At 45.6% G+C, this 19,369-nt stretch overlaps 1 protein-coding gene across 7 annotated transcripts in view; it reads left to right on the plus strand.

Moving 5' to 3' along the window:
- The window catches only part of LOC149354857 (phosphatidylcholine:ceramide cholinephosphotransferase 2-like), a 223,544-nt gene that overhangs the window by 190,488 nt on the left and 13,687 nt on the right, over positions 1-19,369 (plus strand). For all 7 annotated transcript variants that reach the window (XM_089583508.1, XM_089583509.1, XM_089583510.1 and 4 more), the window contains 4 exons: positions 2,622-3,217; positions 5,753-5,870; positions 6,705-6,861; positions 11,486-11,661. In XM_089583508.1, coding sequence (XP_089439634.1) covers positions 2,712-3,217; positions 5,753-5,870; positions 6,705-6,861; positions 11,486-11,661 — 957 coding nt within the window. In that variant the 5' untranslated portion in view covers positions 2,622-2,711. The remainder of the gene's footprint in view (positions 1-2,621; positions 3,218-5,752; positions 5,871-6,704; positions 6,862-11,485; positions 11,662-19,369) is intronic.

Here is a 19,369-nt window from a genome sequence, read left to right on the forward strand (position 1 = left end):
TGGTGCGCGACTGCGTTCCGTCCGATGGAGGCGAAATGAAAAAAAAAAAAAGGACTGTTTGTCCATTCGGTTTCTCCGAATGGACAACCGGTTTCTCCGAAGAGTTTCATCAGGCAAGCTGTAGGATGAGCATTAGGGGACACGAGAGAAGTATTTTACAGCGCTTCGTCGTGTCGGCAAGTGTGCACTGCGCGAGACAGTTTGGCCTGCAATGCCGCCGCTGGGCAGCAACAGCACCGACATGTTCACCTGCTTGCTCGTTTCCGTTTCCCCGAAGTCTACATCATATATGCTCGCTATGCGCTATATTGCTCTCCTTTGGCCGCTGCAGGAGGAGTTTGCGCCGACGTCTCAATTGCTTGGACAGTGGTATATGTAGTAAGTTTTCTACCCTGGTCTAATGGCTTGGGCATCCGCCTCGGCTGCGGGAGCGGGCTGGTTTGAACCCAGCCACCGGACAGGGATGGGTGCAAGTGTCCCTGAGCCCGGCTTCTTTCTTTGCTCTCACACAGCCAATGCTCAAGCAGTCGCGTTACACACTCATAGCCGCCCTGTGTTTTTTTTTCTTCGTTTTCTTGCGAGGTTGAATCTCTTCCCTTCTTTGATTCCCCATATCCTCTACCGCAGCCTGGCGCAGTTGCGGTGACACACTTAACTCGGTGAATAGTTGCATGCGTTCGGCAACTTTCTTTTCCTTCAGGGCCGATCTCATTCTCTTTCAGTGAACATCCACCGGGATAGTGCTGCGAGTTGGCCATGCAAATATTGAGTTTTTAAAAACAGCTCGCATACCGCGTCTTTGGCACCCAAGTGGTAGTTTTTGGACTTATCATTCGCTACATGCATGGATTTGATGTGCTGTCAGGCCCCGTGTGTACACACCAAAAGGCTTTATTTATGCAGGGGGCGATGTAAAGGGGGGCGTTCACTTCCCAAGCCAGAAGTTATTGTCCTGGAACAGAAATTTCAGGAAATGCATCGTGCAAGTGGGACCGTTCTCCAACCGCCCGTTCCAAGAGTTAAACCCGCCGTTGTTTGTTTGTTTGTTTGACTATGACGGAACGTATTAAGAATTAAAAATAAAGCGTCCCGGCCAGTAGTACTTAAGTATAGCAGGCATAAAACAAATTAAAAATGAAAAAAAAAGGGATAACTTCTCAAGAGAATTCCGCATAGCGGAAAATATAGAACAAAATAATGAATAAAGGAATACTAGATAATGCAAGGACCAAAGCCAGTTAAAGGGGACTGAACGGAAATACTTGAGCAAAAAAATATAGTAGGGAATGTTAGCATAGCTTCTTGCTGGGGCTGGCTATTGCATTTAAATTTGTCATGTACAGGGTGTTTCCCCTAAGACTTTACGTAATATTTGAAAATAGGCTTTATGAGTTGGAAGAGCGCTTTTCTTCAGCATAGAATTGTCAGCGGTGTAGTGCATCAGAATAAAGGTAATGCATGCTAACTAGCAGGCTGGTTAACTAATATCATAGTCCTTCAATTACTTACGTTGTCACGCCTCTCAATAACTAAGGAGCCTAACAGCAGTAGTTACAAAGTTAACTATGCAGGGTTGGTTAACCAGCCTGCTAGTTAGGACGTCAGCTGTATTTTGACGTACTACACCGCTGACAATGCTATGTGAAAAAAAAAAAGCGGTATTCTGACTCAGTAAGCCTATCTTTAAAAATTATGTAAAACCTTAGGTGAAACACCCTGTGTGGGATATGCTGGTCGCGTACACTTAGATCATTCGTTTTCTTTTATGCCCGTTCGAGAACGTTTGGCAGTCAGCATTTAATTGTAGCCCTCCTGTGTGGCATGCGTAGCTGTTCCCTCGGCTTTGGCTATAGTGCCTAGAATATACTGGTATATTCTAGGGCGTGTAAAAATCTTCTAATGGGCGACTCGGCTCGACACCAGTTGGTGCAGTCGCGGTTGTTGCGTAAACTCGGAAAGCTGCTAGCGCGTACCGCATGAAGTCCGGAAAAAGTCCTGCACTTTGGCGGGGACCTTCCCTGAGCTGTGCGTCCTCATGACTTTGCAGAGGCACGTTGATCGCACGACATTGCGGCTCGCGTCTGGGTCGCGCCACCAAGGTGTGCTGTCTGGGCGGCCTCACTCGACCAGCGTCGCTGTAATAACATCAGAAACGATTTGGAATAGGCGAGAAGGAATGCGTAGGCCCCGTATTTAGGTGGCGTTGGCTGTTTTTGTTTATTTCTTTAATTCGCATGCAAGCATATGCCTGGCCCGCGCCGTTGTTATCGCCGATTGGCGCGGGAATTGACTGGAAGTGAAATGTGCAGATTGGTGGCTGTCGGCGCCCTTGGCAGTCGATGGCTGTCACTCGCTAGGAAGTGTGCCCGTGTGGCCGCTTGCAAATAGTGTCCGTCAATCTAGGCCCGCGTTAAGTGACGCACAGGGACCAGAGCGCTGGTCAGTGTGTGCGCGCTGAGCCTTTATTATTCACGTTGCGCTTACCAATGGCCGATAGTCACGTTCTGCGCGATAGCGCAAAATTGGGAATAACGGCTGTCCGCTTATCGGCCGTACTGAGCACGGCCGAATGGTGGTTCCGCGTGGACGGGTGTGGCGAACTCCGCTCTCCGTGTGCGCAGGCGTGCTACGACCGCCAGGACCAGCGAGGAGGCATCGGTGCGATGCGCGGAGGAGACCGCTGGCGCTAGGCGGCGGTGGGCTGACGCCCCATGATTCAGGTGATGGACACCACACTGTCGGCGACGGGCGCCGAAGGTCAGCCGCTGCTGTGCAACGGCGCGGCCTCTGGCGCCTCTTCCGGGGTTGGCGGCACCTCGGGCCTGCACCACTCGTGGCCGGACCACCACGCCAGCTGTGCCGGCTGCGACGAGTACCGCAACCGGCGTGACAAGAATGGCGACCTGCTCGCGTGCGACACAGTCATCAGCATCGGCGCGGCAGCCTCTCCCGTTGAGCGCGGCGGCGAGCCCCGCCTTCTGCAGGAAAAGTGGAAGACCCTGGTGGCCTTCACGTTCCTGTCTGCCAACCTAATCCTGAACCTGACCTGCTTGGCGTATGTGCACGAGCGCATCCCCGACCGCGCCAAGTTCCCGCCGCTGCCGGACGTCTTCTTTGACCTCTTCCCGCCGCTCGACTGGGCGTTGGACGTGTCCGAGTCCATCATCATCTTCTGCATCTGGTCTACACTTGGCTTGCTGCTCATTCACCGCTACAGGTGCGCGTGCAGGGCTGCAGAGTCTCTGCTCATGACCTTTCATGTCACCTTACCATTACTAATCGGTGTGAAGGAATGATTCTCTAATGTAACTGTGGGATTATTCAGTCTCATAAGCATGATTTCAGCAACAAGGCACAGTATATTCAATAAAACTTCTGAGGCTTGTTGGTTCATTTAACCGTGTAACAAGGACGGCAAGAAACACTTAGGAGACCCACAAGCGCAGACTGTCTAGTTTATTTCGTGAAGGAATACAAGGCGATAGAAGCGATTTGTTGTATTAATATTGGTTTTGTATTAAGGGCCAGCCCTGTGAAGGACTATCACTTGAATATTATGTGTGTATGTACTCTTGCATGTTTGATTGTCTTGCCTGGGCAGTTTTCACGTGCCAGCGTGTTAGGATTGGATTGCAAGTGAGCTACTGAGATAGCCTCGTATTCCTTCATGAAGGGAAGTTGACAGTCTGTGCTTGTGTGCCCAGAAGTGTTTCTTCACTGTCCCTGTCCCTTTCATGCAGCAGTTACTTTGCACAGTATAGGACCTGCAGGCTTCAAGCACTTCAACTTGTTTGTGAAAGTGTTTAAACATACATTTGATGTTCATCGCTTCGAACCATTTTTGTTACTTAAACAGCAGGCATGGTCAGTGAGAATCCTTGTGTGAAGGCTACACGTATGGAAAACACACCATGCATCAATTATTACATATTTTTCGCCGCTAGTATTGAGAGCCACAGAATTGTAGCTCAGGTTATGATTTTTATGTTTATTTACTTATTTCGGAACTTGCAACTTTTAACAGCAAAGCTCAGGATTTGACCCATAGACTTTTACATCTAAAACTTTTATATTGTACCCAAAAATGTGCAAGAAACATGAACAAAGGTCCTGACCTCATTTGCCTGTGTTCATGTTTTTGGTTTTTTGTCATTTCTACTCATACGCACCCAGGCCATCTTTAAAGAGGTGCTGAACACACCTTGAGTGGGGAAGGTTTACAAATTCAGTTAGTCAAGTGAATTGTCATGAACATCTCAGCCAAGGTACAATCCTGCATAGCACTTTAGTGCTCACATTTGGAGCTTTCCTTGATTTCTCACTGACTTTTGCATCCACCATACGCAGTTCTGAGTAGCTGCTGTGCAAAGCCTGTTGTGAGCAGTTACCATTGGCAATGGTGACTAGGCCCGTGCCTTGGTAGGAGGAGTGTCACTCACAAAGGCACATGCCAAGCAATGGGGAGTAGGGGGGGGGGGGGGGGGTTACTACAAGTGCTGATCAATTCAGTACTTTTAATTTTTGTGCACTTGTTGCATGTTCAGGGAAAATGTCACAGTGATGTCACTTGTAAGGATCCCTACAAAACAGATTCCAGGCCTTTCTAGTGATTAACAAAAAGATGTTTAGGACCCATTTATTGTGCATTTGACAATGCTGTGCTCTGCCAAAGATATCTGACATGGAGGTGTATACTACTTCTTTCAGTATAATGCACTTGTTAAACGTTTTCTGGCCTCTTTCTTTTGTGGCACATATGCCATATACAGCATGCTGGTGTGCATGCCAGATGGCCAGTATTTAAGTCAATGGCTGAGAAGGCTGTGAATGGCTAATCAGAAAGATAGTGCAGTGCAAAAAAAATTCACTCAGAACTCAGCCTTTTGTAGGGCAGGTGTGTTGAATATTTAAGGCCATGAATAGTGTTTCTCTTGAAAAGTGTGAAACAGCGCCTTTTCTTTTTTTGTCGGTATGTGTTGTACAGGAACCACTGAAACATGTCTGATGTTAGCCTGCTGTAGTGTCTTTTTTGTTTTTGAATTTTTCATTCATGTGGGCTTCATTTTACTTCTTCAAACTTGTATAAAAACTGGAGAAGGCTCAGAATAGTGCAGTCCGTTTTGTTCTCTGAAATTATGACTGGATTCTTAGCATGTCAGAAAGAAAAAGCAATCTTCAGTAGCCACACCTTAAAGAAATCTGAGGTTTAAATCTTTGCACATTATTTATTGGTATATACTGGTATATACAAAGAATAATATCTAAAGCTGCCGTCCTGTGTTTCAAGGAGAAGGGGCCACAATTTAAAACTTTATAACTTCCGTTTTGTGACGTTCACCATTTTGCGTTTTTTGCATGACCGGTCCATGAATGGAGTGCTTCGCTACAACGTGCTGTTAATGTTGTATGAAATGAAGCCTTTTCTAACACATTAAATGCATAATGTCTTATTTTGTGAATGAGAAAGTGATCCCCTGCTGTAAAGCCTGTCGATGGTGCTGGTAGCAGGTAAATAAAATAATTTAAACAGCATGTTCCACCATCCCCTAGAGCATTCTGTGGTGCTTACTTTTACAAGGTCAAGGAAGTTGCACTTCCATACAAGTAGGCATTTCAGTCTTTAAATGTGATTGCTTGCGCACTGCTACTTTGCTGTTTGAAAACTAGCTGTTTTGAGTGTCCCTGCATTTTAGGTCAGCTTCTCAGGCTCATTTCTAATTCTGTTCTTTTCTTCCTTCATTGCATTTTGCAGGTGGATCGTCTTGCAACGTGTTTTCTTCATTATGGGTCTTTTATACTTTATGCGAAGTATTACAATGTTTGTCACTCAAGTCCCTGTTGCAAGTACAACATACTACTGTTCCCCTAAAGTGAGTCCTGCTGCCTTTTTTTTTTTTGTTAGTGTGCTGTCTGAAAGGCGATGGATAAGAGTGACTTGAATGACGTGTGGCTGTACAAGAATTCATGACTTCAGTAATGAGCTCTTCTCTCCTGCAATTTTTTGCTTCTCTTCATGGTATATATCTTACACAACCTAAAACAAATTGACAGTTTGTCATGTTGCATGTTTAAACCTGTCTGGCAGCTGACATAGGCAACTGTTAAAGGAACCTTGAGGAGAACTCCAATTTTTGTTCTCATTGTCTAGCAAAAGACACATTTATTGCTGAGAAAATTTCATTTCAAAACTTTCTTGCCACTCAATTCAAACTCATGACGTCTACACCTAAAAGAACTGCTTGATCACCATTATGAAATGAATGGCAGAACCTGGCCTTTGAGGTCCACGCCCAATGAACTGTGTTGACGCACTGCTGTTTACTTTCAAAATAGGCTGGTGATGGCAACACCTGTATTTAAATTTTGGCCTTTTATGGCTTACAAGGGGTTCATTTTCAGTGAAGGCAGCATCTTCGTTCAATTTTTCCCCAGTGGCCCTTTTTAATGTGAGTTGACTCAGCTCACCTTTCAGTGTACATAGATGTTAGGTTAAATTTTGGTTGAGCTTGGAGACACCGTCTGAGCTTTGATCAGAAAATGCTTTTGATCCTCCCTAAGGCCACAGAAAGTGATTTTCTTCAGCTCTAATGTGGTAGAGTTTGCAGTGTCTACCGCTAGCATTTCTGCCGTTTCTTGTTCTGAGAAGCACTGCTACAATACATTGTTGTCTTCTTTCCCTTTCTGCTTCTCTTTCCTTTCCCCAGGCAAATAGCACAAATCCGCTGCTAATAATGAAACGGGTTGCCCAGCTGCTTAGTGGATTTGGACTGTCCATCAATGGGCAGCATACATTCTGTGGAGACTACATCTACAGTGGACACACAGTCATTTTAACTCTTGCTTACCTTGTCGTCAGGGAATGTAAGTAAACCATGTTAGATCTACCCTTGAAGTACCAAGTGTGCACTAAATATGTTTGTGTTTGCACAAATTTTTTCATCATATTTCATATAGATTATACAGAGAGCTGCATTGATTATAGAACAAACAATAGTAAGTGGTATCCTAGAGAAAATCACTCAGTAAAAGGGCGAACAGGCAATCAATGGTCTCTTAGTGTAACTTAGTGGACTCGAAGGGAAGGATGTAGCTGGGAGCAGCAAGGTGTTAGGCGAGGAAATAGCTGAAATTGGGTGGCTTCAACTGGCGCAGGGCATGGCTGATCAGAGGTCAATGAGAGAGTGGCCTTTGTCATGCAGTGGATATAACTTGATTGCTGTTGTTGTTGATGATGATGATAATTATTATTATGGTGATGATAAAATGATGGACTGTTGCACAAGCTTGAGTGGACTTTTCCAAGATGGCATCCTGGTCAAGAGAAATGCAAGAATGCATTTGGAGAATTTTCGTGCTGCGATATCAGTGGTCAGCAGATTGAGACAAAATAAATTAATCCACTTTGAAACAATATTTGGTACTATTAAGTAAATACTTTGTGTCCAATTTAAATAAGCCAGAAGACATGCTGGGTGCCCTGACTTTCGGGTCATTCAGCGAGATGCGCCTGTACGGCCTTCTGCTTGAAATGCGACACTGCTGAGCTTGAATTCGACTCTTCACGTGTTAATACACGTGAATGAACTCGTAAAAGTGGTCAGCAAGGTCTTCGTGCATTATTATGACCGTGTTCGTTGGTTGGTTGGTTTATGGGGTTTAACGTCCCAAAGCGACTCAGGCTGTGAGAGACGCCGTAGTGAAGGGCTCCGGAAATTTCGACCACCTGGGGTTCTTTAACGTGCACTGACATCGCACAGTACACGGGCCTCTAGAATTTCTCCTCCAAAGAAATTCAGCCGCCGCAGCCGGGATCGAACCCGCGTCTTTTGGGTCAGCAGCCGAGCACCATAACCACTGAGCCATAACCACTCGATTCATGTTTCTTCCCTTTGTTCAGTGTTTGCTATGGTTTATGGAATAATTACTGCTCTTGCTGGCATGCTAAACAACTGTCTCAAGCAGCTGTAATGCAAAAATGCTACTGTGCAGCACATGTACAGTCTTGGTCTAAAGTCTTAAAGGTGCACTGAAGAGGAATCTGAACTTGTATTTTTACCACTGGAACTCAATCTATACATTCCAAGCGTTCTTGGAAACTTCGAATTATTGCCCTGTGCGGCCTATTTCCCTAATTTAAATCGGTTAACGTCGGGCTCCCGTCTTTTTTTTTTTTTTTAATTCCCCGCAAATGGTGGGAGGAGTCTGCCAACCTTTCAACCACTCCCGTGGTGACTTGCCGCTCTGCCATCGGCAGAGTGATACATAGTGATCAGCGAAAGCAAAGAGTCCACACATACTTTTATTTCCGTGGGCCTAATTTGTAGCTATGTAGTGTCTGACTAGATCTACTTATTCACGGAAACCTAAAAGAAACAAAATAAAAACGAAAGCAAAGTCGCCACGCGACTGCCTGAAAGATACTCCATGCGTTGGTCGATTACTCCCTCCGTAAGTGGGGAATTAAAGAAAAAAGGCGGGAGCCGGACGTTAATCCGATTTAATTAAAGAAATCGGCCGCACAGGGCTATAAATCGAGGTTTCTAAGAATGTGGGAATGTGTAGATCGAGTTCCCGCGGCAAAAAGACGAATTCAGGTTCCTCTTCAGTGCACCTTTAAGGCTACAGCGTTCAGCTGCTGCAAAGTGACAGTTCCTAGAATGCTCCGTGTAGTGGATCATTCAATACACAAGTCAAGCAGGAAGCTTCTCTACCGCAAGAAGAAACCTCCTGCTAGCATTTCAAGGTTATTTGGTCTTTAATAGTGCTGTTAGGGCTCTGTTTTGTGGCTGAAGTGAAAAGCCTTTGGCCTTAAGACTTTTGACCAAGATTGTATGTGCTGCATTTTCAGCATTGCTTTCTGCCTGTACAAATTACGCCCCAGAAAGATATGCACTGAGAATGTGTGGCTCAAAAACCTCTACTAATGAGCATTAAGGGCCTGGATGGGCAAGCGATGTGGCATTTATGCCAGCAGTGAAAGAGGCGTCCACGTACACCTACTGAGGCTTTGATGCATACAAGAGAACCCCGCTCACACACAAAATTAACCTAGCATAATTATGCAGTGCATGGTGTCTCACATCCTTCGTGGTAGTGTGTGAGGTTACATGCCATACCTGTTACAGCTCTGAATGTTAAGAATATCGCTCTTCTGACGGCTAGTCCAACGGCACCTTGCATTGCAACTAAATGCCTTATCTGTTTTCACTGGCTCAGCCATTTGGTGCATGCTTTTGGAGATCAGAGGCATGGTGCAGGCCTAGCTAGGTCTCAGCTACACAAAACAAAGTGAACAAGGGTCGAGGGCACCAACGTTTTGGCAAGAGGACTTGTCTTTGTCTGATTATTTCAACAAGCCTTCTTGTCAAAATCTTGGCTAGCAGACTGAAGCTCTCCCTCGACCTTTGTTCTATTTGTTTCATTTAGTCAAGAATCCCACCTTCCTACCTTCTCTCTACCGTAGCCTAGGTCTCGCCAGTTCCCAAGCAACCACCGATATCCACCGGCCGGCCGTTGGCCGTCTGTTACAGATGTTCCGGACAGCCGACGGACGTCCGCGAGCAGCCAGTGGACGTCCATCGGCCGTCTTATAGATGTCCAAAGGGACATGTTTGTCTGGCCAACGGACATAGATTTCGGATGTCCGTTCATGGATCTTTCTCGGATGTTTGCATATATGACACATGCATGCTTTTTTCATGCCCGCAAGGCAATAAAATGAAAAAGCAACTTGAAGTACAGCGAAAATATTTTACTGTGGTTGTACATCAGCACAGGAATGAGTTATTGTGGAGTGTGTAACTCCTCAATAAGACATAAAACTTCGAGCGCACACCCATCTTCCTACTTGCATGATGAAGCGGAAGCGAACAGCTTTCTGCAAAAAAAGAAAAAGGTTAGTCCTCAAGCCTAAGCCAAATCTCAGTAGACCATGGTAGATTCAAAAATGCTTGGCAACTTTGTTATTGGTATTCACGTTAATGAAGCCCAAAATAACACAGAGTTGAGAGACGTACCGACATAGTCATCATCCTTGACACCAAGAGGTATTCTATGCTTGCAAGAGGCCAAGAGCTAGGAAATTGAGCATTTCTCATGATGGTACCCACCCTACAACCCACCTGTTACATGCAGTCTCTAATTTCAGAGAAGTTCTGCCCTCCTTTCCCTTGACTCAAGCAAAAACAAGTGCCAGGACTGCTGACAAAAAGATTATGCCTACGCCAGATTGCAACAGACCATGATAACTTGATGAATGCTCGGCAACTTTGTCAGTGCTATTCATGTTAATGAAGACCACAACAGCACAAAGAGGCAAGAGCCGTAGCACAAGTCTCAACCCACCTGTAGCCCACAGTGTCATCATCATCATCAGCCTGACTACGCCCACTGTAGGGCAAAGGCCTCTCCCATGTCACACCACAGTGTAGTCATAACATAACTCCAACTCTCCCGCGAGAGAATGTTATAGATCCTGCTCCATTGTCGTAAAAGTAATTCCCAAGCAGTGTACTGTACTTACCTCCGTAGGCAATCACACTAAGCCTTCTTTCATCCGAAGCCGGTGTAGTGCGATATTCCAGCGTTCCAAGAGAGCTTCAGGCGCTTGCCGCATCCTTAAAATTGTTCAAATTACACACCACTTTCATCCACAGACTAAAAAAAGCCACACATTTTAGTAACAGCTCAAAAGAGGCACCATGCTTCGCACCATTTGACGACGACGCCGCATTCGGTGGCAGATGGATTGGATTGGGCTGACCACAAGCTGCATTTATGATGATGATGATGATAGCGGGTTCGGCGGGAGTCTTGAATTTACGAGTGGTTTCAGTTGTGTTTGACCACGGCGGACATGATGTCGCTACTGATTTTTAGAAGTTTTCTAGATGTAAATTAGTGATTGATTTACTGTAAAATTGTGCAGCACTCGCTCCTACCCTTAAATAAATTTAGTTATGCAGTGGCCCGTGCACTGCAACTATATGACTGTGGAATTGCATGAATTTACAAAAGTCCTCAAGTCAAACCGTAGCTGATGGAAATAATTTCTCCAAAGCAGATATGAACGCAATTTCGCACACACTAGCCGATAAAACTGACAAAATTTCTTTCGTGAATAAGTCTTTCTCGGTTCAAAAAGCGAACTCTACTGTATACATTCTCGAACGGCGCGAATTTTCTGTGTGAAAAATTAGAAAAAACTATACTCATATCCTGGGAATATACTCCATCGTACATCCCTCAGATGCACACCTCATCTCTCATGCCGATGTACAAAAGTGGATACTGTCCATACGTCTGGCAGATGTATGAATACGGATATCTGCAATCGGATTGTGCTCGTACATCCGACGGATATCTGTGGTTGCTTGGGTTGTAATACAGGTTTATAACACTATGAACTGTGCACTGCAAATGCCTGAATGCTTGCTGCTTGAGCAGTTGTGGGAATCCTAATACTCTTTCGCTTGTTTTGTTCTAGATTCTCCCCAACGTTGTAAATACTTGCACTTGGTCTACCTGGTCCTGAGTGCGGTGGGGATACTCATGGTGCTACTGTCACGCGGCCACTACACTGTCGACGTGGTGATTGGCTATTACGTCACCAGCAGGGTGTTCTGGATCTACCACACCCTCGCAAACAACATGTCTCTCAAGGTATGCAGGCCTCCGCTGATGTGCTGAAGAGATCTGAGGATATTTTGACACACTATCACTTATCAGCTGTGCTACTAAGATGCTTGGCTGGATTACTAAGTAAAAGCAAGATTGGCTGATTAATACTACTTAATACTGGCACAACTATTGATGCCTGGTTGTAGTAAGGGCTACACAAGCTAGGGCTGCACTGATAAGTCGTGCCACATATGTACCTTTTGTCTTGAAATGATAATGAATAGGATGCTTTCCTTATAGATGGGTCTGGTTGGTATTTATGTATGCTATATGGGACTAAATAATTCAACAGTATGCATTGCAAGTGTTTAACATTGGTTGGCACATGGCATGTAAAGCGGGGCAAAAAAACAAGTAAAGGTGTGCGAATATTGCAATTTTCTAATGCAAATCTATTACCATTGGAAAGAAAAAATGCCTTCAAGTAGCAAATGAAGTATCTAATATCTGTTCAGTGTAAACAAATTACGGCAAAGGACAGAGCGCAAATATTGTTGTTCTTATTTTTTCTAAACACTGTATTGCCTTTGACTCTAAAATAAAGAAAACTAGGCTGGCTCAGCACTGTAGAAAAAAAAAACAACATAACGTGCACAGAAGTGGATACTGCTTGATTCGAAAACATAAAAGTATCTAGCCTCTAATGTGGTTATGCAAAGTGAGTAACAAAATGAAATCCATAAATTGGCACACAACTGGCACTAACATGGCAATAAAACCTCATTCATTCAGACTTCATGGGACCGAAAAAAATGCTGAATTATCGGAAGATCTTATTACCTTTCTGAGGAAAAAAATAAAAGAAAAAAGCTCCCAAAATGCTAAAACGATGAAGCCTCATGAGGAGGCTCCATTGCACAAACAGCGAAAAGCCTGTGATGAGTGCACAGTTTAGGCGTGCGGGAAGAACAGGGAGGACATCGCAATTAAGCGAGGAGAATGGAAAAAGAAATGACCAGTTGATGTTTGAAAGTAGCATGCAGCTGGGTTGAGACAGCTGGCGAATATGCAGCCAATAGCCGCTGTCACCATGGGCTGGCGGCGAAGTTGTTCAGAAAGGGAAACTACACGGTCAAGCTAGCTTTTTGGCCTAGCGACAGGGGCCCTCCTGTCATCGTCGCTTCTGCATTATGTGGTCATCACAGATACACGAGCTACAATGCACTATGCAGTAGGCAAGATTTTCACACACGATCGCTTGCCCTGCTGAAGACACCTCTACTCGGCCCCACTTTGGAGCCCAGTGCGAAATTCCGCAGGTGGGCTTTCCCGCGCATCATGGTTGAATAAAATGAGATGGCAGAGCTCACGCTAGGAGAGTTGTGAAGGCGACGGGACAAGTACCATTAGCTGTTGGAATTAAGTGTGCAACACATTATGGAAGGATAAAGATTCCGCGCTTTCATGTTCTGACTACCCCAAAGGGGCATCTGCTGCATGCAGCTGTAGGTGAGCTGCGACACCACGGGTTCCTGAGCATCCGCAGGGACATCCCCGCAGGGGGATGATGGTGAGCAGTGCGCCACCACGGACCCGAGCACCCATGTTCAGCATGACATCACCATGTCTGGTGAAAAGGGGATCCTAGTGGTTGAGCCGATGCAGAGCATCATTTGGACCTTTTTAACACCCCTCGGCAGAGGCAACACACTCTTTGGTCCCAGCTTCCCGAAGACAGCACCTCCGGTCTGAACCAGCCGGGGGCAATCGGCAGTCACCTTTTCCTATCCTCCCCTCCATCTTTCACTTTCCTATCTTCTTTCTCACGCCTCACCTGTCTCTTCCTCCCTTCCTGGTTTTTCCCTTTTTCCTGGTGGTGAGAGTTAACCCTGTGTGGCCAACTACCCTTAGTCACAGGCTGCGACTCATTACTAGCACTAAAATACACACAAAGGACAGCGAGCAGAAACACACAGGACAGACGCTAGTCCTAACAGACCTAGCGTCTGTCCTGTGTGTTTCTGCTCGCTGTCCTTTGTGTGTATTTTAGCGCTAGTAATGAGTCGCAGCCTGTGAATCAAAAGCACCAACTAGCCCGACTTTATTCTTTAATCACTACACTGAGTTGCATCATATTTGTTATAGTTGGAGTGTACAGATGGCATGGGCAGAACTTGCTTGCAACTTCTTGTCCCATCCCCTCGTTGGGCTCCTTGGTGGGTGGCTAGTACTATGGCCGAAAAGCACACATTTCATGACCCCCCTCCTCAAAAAAGAGTGCTGACCGATGTAACAGGAAAACTCCTGCAAAAACTATAGAAGTTCTTCCTAGGTACCGTGTTATACATAGTGAAAATGCAGACCAACCAGCTAGGAAAGTGTCTGCGTTCATTATTTCAAAATCCCTGAGTGATGCCTTGGCTACAAGGTAACGAAGCTGGCCATTGGAGACCCATTCTCCAAATCTGCGACAAAGCGCAATATTCCAAACTTCCGACCATATTATCCTTTGGAGACATGCCTGTATCCGTCACTACGCATCGGTCACTAAACACAGTGAAAGGCATGATATCCGAACACAATTCTCTCAATCTCTCTGAACAAGAAATGTTGGAAGGTCTGAATGACCAGAATGTCACAGATGGCCATCGTATCAAAATCCGAAAAGATGACAAGAAAACACCGACAAAGCACATACTCCTGACCTTTGCCTCTAGCCATCTCCCCGAATCCATAGAAGTAGGGTGTCTCAAAGTAACTGTAAGACCATACATCCCAAATCTCAGACGGTGCTTTAAGTGTCAAAGATTCGGCCATGGCTCCCAGAGCTGTCGCAGCCGCCAAACACGTGCCAAATTTACATCAAACTGATCATGAATCTGTGGACTGCAACGCTGCATCATTGTGCACGAAGTGTGAAGGGGACTACCCCGCGTACTCGAGTTCGTGCCCGACCCGGAAGAGAGAGGAAGAAATAACTATAAAGACGAAGGAAAACAGACCATATCAAGAAGCACAAAAAAGACTCCCAACTTTCCAGTTCACAGCGAAAACAAATTTCACTGATGTGGTGCGCCATGGCAGGGCAGCACTCTGGCCTATGGTACCTTCCCAGGCCACACACAGTGAGCCTGAGGCAGGGCCATCCGCGCCCCCAGCAGATGCAGCAAAGGCTGCCCTGCCACCCTCGAAAAAGGACCCGCCGGCCCCTGGGTTGGCCGCCCGCAAGGACTCCCCCAGTCAGGAGAGGCTTACAAACAGTACACCTGTGGCTTCTCCTTGGCGCTCCAGAGCATCTAGTGTGGTGACTGACATAACACCAAGCTCACCTTCGCTGCAACGGCAGTGGAGCTCTATTGACTGAAAAAAGGGAAAAATCCCAATAACGGGCCCCAAAGAAACAGGGACCTAAGTTTCTCAAATACATGCCCAAAAAAATCATCATGGCATTCCTAATTGACTGGAATTGTAGGGGACGATTAAATAACATAAACGTCATAAAAGACATTTTAGCTAGATTTTCACCTGTGGCCTTATCTGTACAGGAAACAGACTTGGGTTCATAACACAATAATGTACTCAACAAATATAAAATCCTTCGAGCGGCGTCGCAGCTCGCGAGCTTTATATAAAGACTAAAAATAGAAGCTTTAGCAGCCACTCTCATCATCATCATCAGCCTGACTACGCCCACTGCAGGGCACAGGCCCCTCCCATCTCTCACCAGCTGCAGCCACCGTATCCCTGCAAATTTTTTAATCTCATCCGCTCAGCTAACTTTCTGCCGCCCCCTGCTACACTTGGAATCCACTCCATTACCCTTAAGCAGCCACTCAACTTACACAAAAACAATGACAGTATGTTGTGTATATCTAGAGCCTCTCCTCACACTAACTGTGCATGAATTAGAAGATCTTTTAGAACAACTACCAGAGCCGTATTTGGTAGTTTGAAATTTTAACACCCATTCCAGTTTTCGGGGAAGTGAAGAAACTGACTAAAGAGGCCAAATCTTAGAGGATTTTAATTTATGTAATAACATCTGCTTAATGAACACAGGTGAACCTACATACTGCTCCCTGATTTCAGGGAAAATTAGCTGTATAGACCTATCGTTTAGTTCACCCTCTGTGTTTAGTGATTTTAAGTGGGATGCCATCGACAACCCATATGTGAGCGATCACCTTCCTGTACTAATCAACCTAGCATCTGCACCAGAAGTGATCCCAACAAAACCACGATGTTGGAAGCTACATTTAGCCGACTAGGCACTGTTTAGAGAAAAGGCCTGCCTGGATAAAATAGTTTTGGGTAATCTCGGCACAGACAAACTAAATGAATTTTTCACAGGCTGTATTCTAATCACTGCACGCCATCAATTCCTCAGTCCTCTGGAGTAGTAAAACGAAATCACAAAGTATTGTATACACACAACAATGCCAAGACACGAAACAAAGCCTGGGGAATTTTTCGCAGATACCCAGCGCAGGAAAATTGCATAAACATTAAAAAGGCCAGAGCAAAAGCCCGACGTATCCGCCGTAATGCTGAACAAACTTCATGGCAATGTTACGTGTCGTCTGTAAACATCTCAACCACATCAAAACAAATGTGGGAGAATTTTGGAAAGATAAATGGTGCCTGTTCCCCATTCACAGTTTCTTCACTGTCAGTCCCTAGTTTACAGACAAACATAAAAGAACAGGCAGACATTTTGGGTGATTATTTTTCTGCACTCTCCAGTTCATCTGACTACACAGAATCATTCCTAAATTACAAAAATACGGCTGAGAGACAAAGACTGCCCACAAGTGGCAGTACAAATGAAGCTTATAATAATTTACTTACAGTTCAAAAAATTCATACAGTACTGTCCGCCAGTAAGCGGACTGCACCCAACCCTGACGAAATACATTATCAAATGCTAGCGCACCTCTCCGAACTGGCTGTAGAGGCACTTTTAAGATTTTTTAACAAAGTTTGTGTATAGGGGGAAAGTACCCAAAGCCTGGAAGAAAGCCATTATTGTTTCATTTGTAAAACCCGGAAAACCACCTTTCCTTCCTGGCAGCTATAGGCCCATAACTCTCACCAGCTGTCTAGTGAAATCCATTGAAAGTGTATTGAATATCAGATTAACCTTCGTGCTAGAAGCCGGTGAGCTTCTCGATGTCCACCAATGTGGTTTTAAAAAGGCGTGCTCCACTTCTGACCATCTACTTCATCTTGAAGATACTGTCCGAGAAGCTTTGATATGCAAACAACACTGTCTTGCTGTCTTTTTCGATTTAGAGAAGGCGTATGACACAACCTGGAGGTTTGGGATTCTTCAGGACTTGGCTGAGCTTGGCATCCGCAGCAAGATGTTGAACTGCCTGAAAGACTTCTTGTCTAACTGTTCATTTAATGTCCGCCTAGGCTCAACTCTTTTGAGGAATTTTATTCAGAGAAATGGAGTACCTCAAGGATGTATTTTAAGCACAACACTCTTTATCGTAAAAATGAATTCTGGTAGGAAAATAATCCCAAGGTCTGTAATGTATTCAGTCTACATGGAAGATCTTCAGATAGCTTGGGCATTCTTCAGATAGCTTGGGCATCCTCCAACATTTCAACATGTGAATGACAAATACAAGTAACGTTAAACAAACTCACAACATGTGTAGACAGAAATTGCTTTGGTTTTTTCCACAAAAACAGTGGCCATCCTTTTCTCACTCAAATGAGGCTTGCAGACAGATCCCACACTAAACCTGAATGAAACCGAATTACCTGCAAAAAATGAGCACAAATTTCGAGGCATAACTTTTGATAAAAAAACTCACTTTCCTGCCTCACATAAATGCGTTGAAAAAGAAACCTTCCCAATCACTGAACGTACTCAGTCCTTTCACGCACACACTGCGGTTCTGAAAGGGCAAGCCTTGTACAAATTTATTGCTCTGTGGTGCAATCCTGTTTGGACTATGGTTGCATAGTACCATATTTACCCAATTCCAGCGCACCCAATTTACGGCACCAAAAAAAAAAATTTTTCAGGCCCCGATTCTAACGCGCGCCCGATTTCGGTGACGGAAAAAAATAAACTACAAGCCCCGCTTCTAACATGCATGTGATTTCCGCGAACGAAAACAAGCTGCATTCAATTCAGCCATGGTTCTCTGCACCGCCGGAACCGGTTCACGGTGCGCTGCACCAAAGCGCTCAATTCACAGCGCCCCCTGCACCACCGTCCATGATTGATTTTGGTGCAGTCGTGGTGCCGCTTCGGTGCAAAGAACCGCGGCACCATCAGAGACGGAGGTGCAGGATAGTGGTGCACGTGTTTGACAGCGTAAGCAGATGACAAGCGCAGCCGACGAAATGTTTGTTAGCATCAATGGACAACTAAAGGAAGTTTTCCCCGTGTTCGACGAATCCGATGTCCACTGATGTCAAAGAGGAAGTACAGAATTCTTTTCAAACATAGAGAAGCCGACGACTCGGACACATCGAATGTGTCGGCGATCCTGTACATACTGTTCTGCGTGCCCAGGTAGCTGAGCGCAATAAGGCACATCTTCTCGGCAGGGATTTGTGGGCGCCCTCCTTGAGGTGTTGGAAAGTACACTGATGCTTCAAACCCTGCCGACAGTTCTTCAAACGTTTCTCGCGACAGCGTGAACAGCCTCTTGAATTCGAAACTGAAATACCTAGCTACTACGCTTTCGTAGTAGTTGGGGATTCTGTTGCGGTCCATCCGAACTGTGTTGCTGCAAAAAAAAGCACCGCGTCGGCTTCCTCATCTTCGCTGTCGGGCGACTCCGAAAATTCCATAAAAATGGATTCGGCGATGTCGTCGTCCATGACTCCACGAGGCTCGAAAAACAGACGCGACGCACCGCTACAGAACACACCACTACGGACTGTGATTGCCGTGATCACGTCTGCACGAGGACCGATAGCAGACGACTAGGCCTGTGCATGCACGCGCTCGATTGAAAATCTCCGCACCAGTGATTTGTGGCACTGCTGACACGCTACACCTGCACCAAAAAACTGGAATTGCACCGCGCCGGCACCAACGGAACTTTTTCAGAATTGGTGCAGAGAACCAGTTTCGAATTGAACAGACCTACAATTTGCAGCCGTTTTTATATTTTCAGATGAGAACAGGCTGTTTATTCACCCGAACTTCATTCACTGTCACTTTCGGACAGCTCCTTCTCACTCTCCGACCGCAACATCTCGTCTTCAGTGCCGTCCATGGCATTAGAAATTCCGCATTTCTTGAATGCCTTTGAATTGGCTTCTTGAGAGGCCTCGATTGCGCGCAAGCACCTTGGTGGTTACAGGCATGTAATCCACACGAAGCTGCCACGTGAAGTCAGTCAGCTCATCCTCAAAGTCTGAAAACCTCCACGCTTGCCGACTGTGGCGGCCTTTGCTTGACATTTTGCTCTCAAAGATTGACTTTTTCAGTCTTCGCCAGTCGTGAACACAAGTCTCTGGCACACCAAAATGACAGGCAGCATGCCTATTGCCGCTCTGTTGTGTGTGCAAAATAACTTTGCGCTTAAAGCTATTCTCATGGCGGACACGACGTCTCTTCGTGGCCGCTGCATCCATTCTCAAAAATGATATCACACGGAGAGCCCGCCGGAGAACCCCACTGTCACGCTACGGGTGACGCTATAGCTTGCTACTCACGTCGTAAACGCAGCAAAAGCAAAGGGAGGCAGTTCGTCCTGTGAATTCTTTTGTGCCACAC

Source organism: Amblyomma mixtum, chromosome 3 (genome assembly GCF_055824585.1).
Source record: "Amblyomma mixtum isolate Tamu chromosome 3, ASM5582458v1, whole genome shotgun sequence".
Classification (NCBI taxonomy): domain Eukaryota; kingdom Metazoa; phylum Arthropoda; class Arachnida; order Ixodida; family Ixodidae; genus Amblyomma; species Amblyomma mixtum.